The sequence below is a fragment of the Cupressus sempervirens genome, chromosome 10 (genome assembly GCF_028749045.1).
Source record: "Cupressus sempervirens isolate cs-2001-9-10 chromosome 10, ASM2874904v1, whole genome shotgun sequence".
Taxonomy (NCBI): Eukaryota; Viridiplantae; Streptophyta; class Pinopsida; order Cupressales; family Cupressaceae; genus Cupressus; species Cupressus sempervirens.
The window spans coordinates 721039458-721051263 of record NC_143127.1 but is presented as its reverse complement, the minus strand read 5'-3'; the positions used below and the strand labels follow the sequence as shown (position 1 = coordinate 721051263).

The following is an 11806-nucleotide window of genomic DNA, read 5'->3' as shown; positions in this document are numbered from 1 at the left end:
GCCTGTATTTTTTTAATTTTTGATTTTAGTGTTTTGACATTTCGTCAAACACTTTTCCCTCTATTCGGCTTTCCAAATTCCCTATAAGACCTCCACAGGATGGCAGGACTTATAGCTCTGATACCACTGTAATAGGCACCCCTGGATGTCCCAAAAATCTAAACTAATTTGCTGAAAAGAATTTTGTCAAACAGTTTGCATTCAACCTCTTATTTTTCCGTTTAATGTTTTAAACCCCTTATAACTCTGAAAATCAAACGTTTATTTGTTTGTTGTGTTTTGTGCATGGAATTGGTATCATACAACATAAACAAGAAAGAAACTACAATAATATGCAAAGTGGAAATGAACTGCTACTAATAAAATGTTATTTTCAGAATTCATAAAACCAAGTACATGGCAGATTTATCAACTCACTAATTACTTCAGCAGTATTGACATAATACTCCAGCCCATGCTTTCAAACTTGCTGCTATAGTGCTTTGTCCTTCAATTAGTCCACTACCTTCGTAATATCATTCCCTCAAAGTGGCATAAGCGTCAGAAAAGTAGTGAAGAAAATATGAGTAAAATACCAAATCTGCTTGTAGCTGAAAATGCAACTAAATTGCTTGATAATGAAGCCAATAACAAAGAATTCCAAAGGCCAAACCCCAAGGGAATGACGTCTAGAATGTTACAAGAGAGGATAGATGTCCTCAAATGCCAAGAATGGAGCTGCAACTCACACACCAATTTCTTCTCATATTCAACCTCCCTAATGAAGCCACAAATGCTTCCTTTTATTCTATTTCCAAGGGTTCGCTCAACTCATATGAGCAATGTGGGATAAAAGATGTGTAGTATATAAAACATATATTAAAATATCCCTTATGTCTCCCTTGGGTACACATCCCCATAAAATAAATATTAAAGTAACACTTTAATATTTTACAATTAAATTAGATGTTACTTTGTTGGAATATTCAAATATGAAAATAGTACTTATGAGAGGGGGGGGGGGGGGGTGTGTGAATCATAAGTATCATACTTTAGCCAATAAAAATTTTAACTGAAAGTAAATTGCATGCATGTAAGTATATCAAATAATCATGAAACTAGACACATGCATCAATAACACTTAACAATGGAATTTGGTAACCTAGAAACCCTCCAGAAATAAGAAGGTAAAACTGGGGTGGGGATGATACCCACAAAAATTACTGCAACAATATTGTTCAACCACTTCTGATGGTTTTCCCTGTTAAAGGCTTTACACTGTGTCAATAGTGACCTGGTTAGAGGCTTTTAAACACTTAACATGAAGTGTTACCCTGTTAAAGGATTTTATCACCTAGTTAAAGGATTTATCGAAATAGCTGTTAAGCTAACCTATCATCATAGGATTTTTATTCTAATACAATTGCTAGAAAGTATTAGGTACAATAAACTTGACTGATTACAATTCTTGATTGCTGATTGTAGGCACTTGTTCTGCTTTCTCCGATCTGGATCCTTTTGTGATCTGATAATCCTCACTTCTAAAAATAGACTTCCTTGTGAACCCTTGTATATCTTTTCATACCTCTTATCTCTCTTCTTTTACAATGAAGTTTTGTCTTCCTATATAGAAGTCTGATTTTCCTTTACCACTCAATTCTCCCTCTTCAATTTTAGGGTTTCAAAATTGATTAGGTAGGATACAATGTATCTACCCCATATCTTGTTTTCTTCTTGAAACTTCGCCAGTTGTATCTTAAAAATGTTCTACATGGTGTTCTGTGCCACCAACTCATCATTCTTATCTTCCTTTTAATTCACAGATTTCTAGATAACAACCTTGTCGGCTTAGATCTGGCGAATCTTCGATTTCCTAAATAATGCAGCAACTTGGCATTATTGAGTTACTGGTGCTCAGCCCCTGAACTTACTCGGCACTTGAAGTTACTCGGCACTTGAAGTTACTCAGCATCTGAACTTACTCAGCACTTGAAGTTACTCGGCACTTGAAGTTACTCGACACTTGAAGTTACTCGGCATTTAAACTTACTCGGCACTTGAAGTTACTCAGCACTTGAAGTTACTCGGCATCTGAACTTACTCGGCACTTGAACTTCACTCGGCGTGCATGATGTACTCGGCACCCAATGTGGAATATGATTAAGTGTGTTGGCACTCAAGTGTCAAAAACATTATGATGTTAACATACTTTAATAAAACTTCAGGCATTAAAATGTATTAGCAATCGGACTCCGAATAATGCGAGTGATAGCTCATCTGAAAGCTCTCACCGAGGAGTATCAAATCCAATCACCAAAATTGACCTGCACTGTGTCTTGCCGACTTACTAAAAATAGTAAATATGCCTGAAACTGAGTAAATCAACTTCATTTTGGCCCAAACTGGAAATGACTAGGCCAAAACACTCCAGGATCCCATTAAACCCTTCGTTAGCCCTGGGGACCATGTAGAACAAGGCTAACGCACACACACTTGGTCAACTGCTAAAATGGGGACATTACATGTTGACACCTAACTTCTTGGTTTCTTGTACTACTTTTGCTTAACAATAAGGTTTCCATTTGAATCTCGAATAATAAATCTTGTACTTGAAGATCCAAAATTACCCTTAGAAGCTCCATCAAAATTACATAAGCCTTGAATATTATACATAATAATAATAATAATAATACAATAATGTATTACAAATAATTATTAGTTTTTAAAACTTTCTAAACTTAAATGAACAAACAAATCATTAAATATCAAAATCATATGATATATGTATTGTTATATCATTTTATATATATTATCCTTTTAATAACAAGAACCATTAGTTTAATGTATTCTACTATTTGTCTTAACCTCCAATATATCATTCCACAATGTCACATACAATTATAATAGTTTCTATGCTCCTACTCATGCTATCCAACATGTAATTGCATTGTATTATAATTTTCTTTATTGCCATTTAAATTCAACATTTATTTAATTATTTTCAAAATTCTGATATTAGAATTTAGCTTGTAAATTCTCTTCAAATGAGGGCAACTGAAGCCCAGTGACTGATGGAAAATTGGAACTTTGTAATAGTACTCTAATAGAAAATGGTTTTCATGAAAATCCAATAGGTAAAAATATCAAATATCAACTAAAACCACCAATTTCTTTAACCAAATATATACAATAAACGAGGTAACGCAGAAGAAATCAGTTCAATCAATTGTTCATATGATTAACTCAGAGAAGTTGACTGTTCCGTCATCCAAAGCTGTCAAGCAGTGATTCTGAATCTATACTACTCATAATCAAACTGTGATATGTATAACATTTTGGCCTAATTATATTTAGATTCGTTTGGAAATGGTAGCTTTCAAGCCATGAGCCATGGAGAGAATGGCCATCATTCTATACTTGACTGGATGTCCAGGAACCAAATGGAAGTTGAAGAATCTGCATAGAATTGCAGTGGTCATCTTCATCTGCAGGAAAGCCGAGTCTTTTCCCAAACATATCCGTGGTCCAGCCTACAACAATTCAATTCAATTAAAAACTAAATCATAATATAATATTTCACTCATTCACGTGACGACTTAAACATCACACACTAAGACTTGATTCTTAGGCGAAAAGTATTCAGTAGTCAAAATTAACTTTTTTCTAAACTTAATTTTCCCTTGACCTCCACCCAAAGACTGATAAGTAGTATTCTAAACAAAAATATTAATTTTTAGTAATTAAGTGACTAAATATATAGTGACAAGTACCTGAAAGGCGGTGAACTTAAATGGGGAAACGTGCTGGAATACTCCATCTTTAAACCATCTTTCAGGCTTGAACTCTTTTGCATCAGGACCCCATATATACTCCATCCTTCCCATGGAGTAGGGAACATATGTTACCATCCCTCCTTTCTTCAACTTTGTGCCATCAGGTAGAGTATCATCCTCCAAAATGCCCTTAGGATCCTTCATCATTTACCCAATTCAAACTGATTAACTTGTATATGCTTGATTTGAAAATGATGAATTGGTTAAAAATTAATCAATAACTGAAAAAGTTCAGTAAAAATCATCTTTCATGGAGTTCCCTCATGGGGTATGCAGGGTGGGTTTCAGGGGCTGGGATCAAAGGTCTAAATTTAGAGAGTGTTGGGACGGTGTGGAGCAACTGAAGGTAGGGGGTGGATAAGCAGTACCGATATACAAATTGAGGTGAACTGAAGTTTTAGAGCAAAATTCTATAATTTAATATATTTGCAAGTACTCCATAAATGATAAACTAGTCTTCACAAAGTTGTGATCAGTATGTAATGACATGTACTATATAGTAAGCAACCCAATGGCGTCCTAAAGGAAGTGGAAGAGGTGGCAAAGTTCTGATTAGCATGTAATGACATGTACCATATAGCAAGCAATCCGGTGGCATCCTAAAGGAGGCAAGAGAGGTGGTAGTGCTCTGAAAGAGCATTTCCCACATCCCCAAATCGTAGAAACATCTCCATACAGAAGATCTGGAAATTTTTTAGAAAGAAAAACAAAAGGTTTTAAGAAAGCATTACTTGTAAGAAAGCCAAATTCAATAAAAACCCCAATAAGAGTTTATAAGAACCTTACATCTAAGTAAACTTTATCTTAAAGCAAGCTGATCTAAAGCAAATACAACCATATTTTAAATAAGTACAACTAACCAAATTCATACTTAATAGAGTACAAGTAGACACCAAATTGTATGAAATTACCTGAGGAACTGCAGGGTATAACCGAAGAGTCTCAGTAATTGTTGCATACAAATAAGTGAGTTTTCCAAGAGAGTCATAGTTAAGCAACTGTGAAAACTGCTCCATCCTTTTGTGGAAACCTTGAATATCATCTGGCCCATCCACTTGAATGAGAGTAACTCGTTCCTCTCTTGCCCTTTCTTCTTCAAATTTGCACAACTCCTCATACACCTTTGTGGCTTCATGCGGGTGAGTGATCATCATGTAAACAAACCACGAGAGAGTTGCAGCAGTTGTATCACGCCCAGCAATCACAAAATTCAGAACTATGTCTCTTAGATTCTTGTCTGATAGTTTACTTTCTGGATCCTCCCCCAATTCAATGAATCTGGACAGTATGTCTGGTTTAATCTGAAGAAGCAAGGATCAAAGTCAAAATTAATTATTATTATGTGTTGTGATTAATTATTATTAGTTATTAAGTTCAAGTAGACTCAAACTCAAGACCTCCTATATAAGAAGCTAACAATTTACCCTTGTGTTGTAAGCTCTTGACTAATATGCATGATTTAATCTAAAGCAACTAAGATTTAAAGTATAAACCATTCATATTAGTATCTACATACATAGGTATGTCGTGTTTAATCTGAGGAAAAAAAGATGTGAAGTATGTGTATCTAAATACATGGGTGGGTAGAAGCTTAATTCTGATTTTCTCTTCTTTGGAAAGCTTGAATTTTGGTGAAAGCTAATGAATTTTAGGTGAAAAGTATATGAATACCTGAGATTTCTTGTATGAGGTCTTGGCCTTTTTTATCTCTTCTTTTCTTTTGCGAATCATAGAATAAGTAAATTCATCGATTGTGTGTATGCTCTGTTTGACCATTGCCTCTGTTCCAATGTGGAGAAAACGTTTGATTCGCCATAGAGGATCTATAAAACGTAAAGTGACTATAATGTTGGCAGTATCAAAAGCCCTGGCGAATGGAGTATCTGTCATTCTCAAAGACAGTGTCCCTATCTCTACTCCAAATCCCACTTTACAAATGGAATCTAAAGTCATTCTCATCAAAGCATCCTGTGAATTGTACCAGTTACTATTTTGTTAGTTCCATGACACATTAAATCAACCAATCAAGCAAAATTTATGTTATAATTCAAAGAAATGAATGAGTTAAGAGTTTTATCAAAGAAATGAATGAGTTAAGAGTTTTACATTTGAAAACCATGCTACCCTTGTAAAGTATTCCATTTTCAAAAAAAAAAATCCCCTAAACAAAAAAGGCATTTTCAACACTTCTTTACAATCCAGAGGTATCAAATGAAAATATCACCAACCTCTACTTAGACTCAGGTGATGTTGATTCATAATCAACCTCTGCCTGATATCAAGTGTTTAAGAGCAGTTAATTTACAAATAATCTATTACAGATCTTTTCTTTTTCTATAAAAGAAACAGATATATTTATATTTTCAACAAATTTGATATCTTCGGCGTCCAAGTTTCAGTTTGTTTTTCATTACATGAAGTGAGAACCAATGTCCCAGCCCTGTTACAAAATAAGTCTGAAAACAACAGTAAACTCCCTCCAAAAAAAAAATAGAAATGAAAAGTTTGTTATATGATTCTTTCAGAAACTATTGTTGCTAAGATTTTTTAACCCTGGAACAATAGTTTTATGTCAAAACATGAGATTCATGAGGTTTATATGCAACTTCATACCGTATAAACCAAATCAATCATAACAAAATAGAGTCTTTGTCAAAAACAAAATGGAGGCCATATCAAAAACACAAATTCTTACCTGCATATCTAAGGACTGTTCATATTGTGATGTACGTGAGAGAATTAATGCCAATTTGAGTGCATATTCTCTGAAAACCACGGTGCTAAAATCCCTCAAATTTTTTGAAGCAAACTCAAAACTTGCAGTCTTACGTTGCTTCTTCCACATTTCTCCATCTGCGTTGAAAATCCCATCTCCCAGCAGCACTTCCATGTAATTCCTATATGTTTCTCCCTTCACAGCGGATAAATTGTTAGTTTAATCAAAACTTCCTTCACAATTCATAGTTGTACTTACATCTGAAATCAAAATATACAAGAACAGGTCCAAAAAGACAAGAAAAACTTACAATATAATCACAAACTTCTTCACAATTCATAGTTTTATTTGCAACTGAAATCAAAATAGACAAGGAAATGTCCAAAAAAGACCATAAAAACTGCTGAGACCATGATAAACTAAAGTCCTTAACAGTGTGTTAAAACCCAAAATCTCAAATGGGGTATTGGATATCTTGTATGGGTAGTGACTATCCAGCCACAAATTTGATTTTTCTACATAATGTTTTCCAACTTTTACCCACAAAAAAATTCAAGTGTTCCCCTGCATAGCCACTACCTGTTGTATGTGGCATAGATTGTCAAAAAGTTCTCACTGATTCACAAACCACAATCAAGAGCATACTATGAATTACCATATACAACTAAAGACACAAAAGAAATTACCATTAAAACTGCTGAGACTGTGCTCAACTAAGGTTCTTAACAGTGTTTTAAAACTCCAAGGAAATCATAGAAAATTCCCATGAACTTAAAGATTATGTACATAACTTCAAAACGTACTTGTGGTTCAGAGGAATGCTGATTAGTATTGTTGATGTTCTTACTATTTAAAGACAGAGATGTCAACATCTATGTATTCTCATTAAAATCAAAAACTAATTTTGCTTTGCTAATATTAATATGAAATTTTACCTTTGGATAGTTGGGAAAATTGGTCTTGAGCACATACTCTACATTTGCTGGGTCTGCAATGTAAGTATAATGATTAAGAGGCATGGGAACTCTAACAGTCTTTGATTGAGAGAGGTATGAGGCAATCCAGTCATGCATGTTCTCATAGTTGAGGAGTTGTTCTATTGCAGCACCAACAAATGGCCATGTTTTTGGTCCTACTTTGTTTCTCTGGCGCCATCTGTATACATATAGCCATGAAACTAACACTCCTACAGCTGTTAAACCCAAACTCAGGCTACTGCAATCCATTTCAACAACACCCATCTCTGTAATGGAAGACAAGGGAGAGTTTTTAAGAGGATCATGGTGAAGAAACCAAAGTCTTTTTAGGTGAGAAAAATAGAATAAACTAAAAAAATCAGGTGAGGAAGTAAGAATGGTGTGAGTATCTTTTAGCATGCCTTCAGTGTGGCTTGGGTCTTTTGAATTTTCAATGTATTCATGCATTTGGGGTTGCTTATAAAGGTGCCAAATCCTTTGAAATTTTGTGTTTTCCACGTTGTTTTGGAAACCATGCAGGATTCACAGTGGCACCTGACAGTCCCTTTTTTAGGAAGCACTGTAGATTTTTAAATAGAAGAGTATTTCCAACAAATTAGGAAGAAAAATATATCACAGCACCATTGATCACTTTGTCATTCACCTAATTTCATCACTCAGGTTGACCATTAGAAACATTGAGTCATGCCTAAAATCTCTACTTTCTGAAAAACAGGATGAAAATTAGCCCTTTTTCTGAAATTGTGGTTGGTTGGTGAGGAAAAAGGTCTTCAAAATTTTCGAGCTATCAATTTTTTTAATTTTTTTTTGTTTTGCAAAATACGTCCATTGAATTAATTTTTTTTGAAAGATCAACAATCATATTACAACAATATAACTTTATATACAATTTGTATAGTATATATCTAATTCTCATTTTCTCTAATTATATTTCAGTTTTCTTCATAAAAATACAGAATTTTAGCTATGAATAGTTGTAAAACTATTGTTGACAATATGAATTATTAGTCCCTGCGCAGGGAACTAATGTTTTCATTAGACCTCCCTCTTATTAATTGGCATAACAAATCAAATTCTAAATCATAAAGTTTAGATGGTAAAAATTTTTAAATCAATTTCTCAAACAATTTTTATTTTTTTCTAATTGACTACAACCATTTTTGCTGGGGCTTATTTTTCTTTTTTGATACAAAAATTAAGGGAAAATAAGTACAATGATAATAATATATTTATTATGCTGTTAGAAATTACTTTTTACCATCACATTAATTTTACAAGTTCTTACGAGTAGAGTACCATGCCAAATTATTTGCAACAATTTTTCTTTGGATTCCATTGATGCAGATTAAAATGTCATTCTAAAAGTTCGTGATTCATTATCCAACTAAATAGAAAATATCCCTTGCTGTGGCGTCCAGATTAATATTTATAAAATCAATTAAATTATTTTATGACCGTAGGTTTTTTAAATAATTTTGATTAGTATTTTAATGAAAATAAAAATATTAAAAATCAATTACAATGTACATTGTATTATAAACAAATATGAATTATATTTTAAAACTAAAATTAAGATTTTCAAATGTGTTTAAAAAATTAGTTTTTATAAATTAGGTATAAAATAATTGTTAGTTTTCTGAAATTAATTTGGAAAACACTTAAATTTTTTTTGTATATATAGATAAATTTTTAAATATTAGATTTATTAATTGTAAAATTTCTCATAATTATATTGTTTGAGGAAAAATTTATTTTAAATGGAATGTTTAAAAGTGGTCTAGAATATTCTTTTATTTTTATTATGGTTTGTATTTTACAAATTTAGCTTCAAGCATCTTATGTATTATATTATATTACTTATATTTCTATCTACTACTTTCTTGATATTTTGGTATTCTAAGTTTGTAACAAGGATAAAATACTTTAGCTTCTATTGTAAACATTTTTCTTTTTGAGAAAATATAAATTCCTTGTGTATTGGGATCTTAATGGTCTTTTCCACTATACAATTTTTGTATTCCACTCAAGTATCACTACTATCTCTTGAATATAGAGAGTTCAATCTACCTTCTACTTCTTACAATATAGGCAAGGACTAAAGCTCTATAAGAGCTCTTATTAAGGACAGTTTTCAACTAACGCGTCTCGTATTAAATTGTCAATTCCTTTTAATTATTTTTACTAATATTGTAATAGTAATTTAATTCTAATATTGTAATATTTTTACTTAATTCTAATATTTTTACTCCTTATGCTAGTGGGGGTAATGTTCAGCAGTCTAGTGCACCTAAAGTGCAGAGGATTTTCGACGGAGAGTGTTTCTAATGCGGACAATGCAAACACAAGTCGTCCCATTGCCTTCAATGGAAATCCCAATTCTCAAACCAGAGACCTACAAATTCAGAACCTACAGTTGGAGACATGGGTAGGTTGCAAAGAGTGTTCTCAATGGAGTCATATCCTCCTACAAGGTGAAAGGGTCCAATGAGACCCGCACAGTGAGTGCTCTAGTTTTACCTTTCTTGTAGACTTTCAGGAGTAAGCCTAAGTCTGGGGGGGGTGAATGTAGTGTCTACCCCTAGTTAACTTTTCTGATTTTATTGTCGAACTCTTTCAGGCCAGCTTTATGTTTATGTTTGTTAATTAGTGACATTGTTTTCCAAATTGTTGGATATTGTTTCATATTCAGTTTATATATATATATATATATATATAGAGAGAGAGAGAGAGAGAGAGAGAGAGAGAGAGAGAGAGAGAGAGAGAGAGAGAGAGAGAGAGAGATTTCAGTTATCTCATGATTGTTCAATGATGATATATATGTTCATGTAGTGAGTTTTAGTTATTTAATGATGTTAGATGAATGATTTATGTGTTTTCTATAGATATTTACCCCATACTTGCATGTGTATGGTGTACACATATGTTTTCTTTATGTTTTGCATTTCTGATGTGTTTGAGAAAATGAGTCGTAGTCACCTGCTAATCAGGATCTACACGATGTACATCTTCCTGCCATTGCCTATTTAGTTTAGAATGGATTTTATGTAGATTGCGGGTACTGAGTATTGAATTCCCTGAATTGTCAGGATGAGCGTACCCTATCACAATATCTCAATGGTAAGAGAGGGGAGATTACTCTTGAGTCTGAATCCTATCTTTAAACCATTCGTCCTAAAAAGTAGGGCAAAAATCTGAGTTGTCTACTTTCTAAATTTGTCAAGTAATGTAAATTTGTGATTATAACCCTTGAGTTTGAACTAGTTGTCTGTATTTTATTATGGGTTTTCATTTTTAGTCTTGTGGGCCTTTGGCGTATTTTATGTTATAATTAAATCTATTTAATAGAATAATTAATGATTTAATTTAATGGAAAATTATGAAGTAAATTTGATATTTAATCATATTTAATTAATTGAGAAATTAATTAAATAAATGAGTTAAACTTAAAGATAAAAGTTATAGTTCTAATTTTGGAGCATAATAATATTTATTTTATTTAATAATAATATAATTAGGAGATCATTTTTAAATAAATGCTAAATATTATTATTACTTAAGTTAGTAAATATTTCTATCAAAAACGTCTCAAAAATTAATTAAAGAGAAAAAAAAATAATTTAATAAAAATATTTTAAATTAGAAAAAGTATGCATGAAAATATTTAAAAAATAATTAGATCTTAAAAGAAAATGATCAACGAGTTCCCTCACATGATTGCACAATTAGAGCCCCAATTAGGGGAGAACTCTTTATTAGAGATCTAAAGCTCATTTTGTAAGGATTGGGATTTGGAGAAGTGATTTTCAGAGAAGGAAGTTTTTAGAAGAAAGGGGATTTTCTCACGTTCTTCGTGGGATTGCATGTTTGCATGTTAGCATCAAATTCAGGTAGAATCTTGTGATTAATTTAAAAAATAATATTTCCATCTTTCCAATCTTCTGTCTACTTCATGTCTAGATAAATTCGTGCTCGAAAATTTGTAGATTTGTTTGATATCATTGATGAAACCCTGTTGTAAATCTTAATTTCTCTTCATATTGAAGTTATCTGTGTTTGAAGAATGGAGATTTGAAACCCTAATTCTATAAATTTTACAAATGGATATTTTAATCGGATGGGGTTTTGGGATTAAAAATCGAATTCTAGATTGTAAATTCTATTGTTTTTTAGGTTTTCCTATCAAAATTGTTATATATATATATATATATCTTTTTGGTGAGCGGGGCCACCAACCCCCCACCCACCCTTCTCCCATGTTGCTTCAAAGCATATAGTCGTTGTTGTATGTAGTAGTGTTGCTA

At 32.5% G+C, this 11806-nt stretch overlaps 1 protein-coding gene across 1 annotated transcript; it reads right to left on the bottom strand.

Annotated features, from left to right (window-relative positions):
• Positions 1 to 3127: 3127 nt before the first annotated feature.
• On the bottom strand, positions 3128 to 7843 carry LOC149535858 (cytochrome P450 704B1-like). The gene is made up of 6 exons (XM_089804645.1): positions 7464 to 7843; positions 6508 to 6723; positions 5484 to 5780; positions 4724 to 5113; positions 3750 to 3950; positions 3128 to 3509 (listed from the first exon to the last, which is right to left on the bottom strand). The coding sequence occupies exons 1-6, from the start codon at positions 7767 to 7769 to the stop codon at positions 3330 to 3332; spliced, it is 1590 nt and encodes a 529-aa protein (XP_089660771.1). The 5' UTR covers positions 7770 to 7843; the 3' UTR covers positions 3128 to 3329.
• Between the last annotated feature and the right edge of the window lie 3963 nt (positions 7844 to 11806).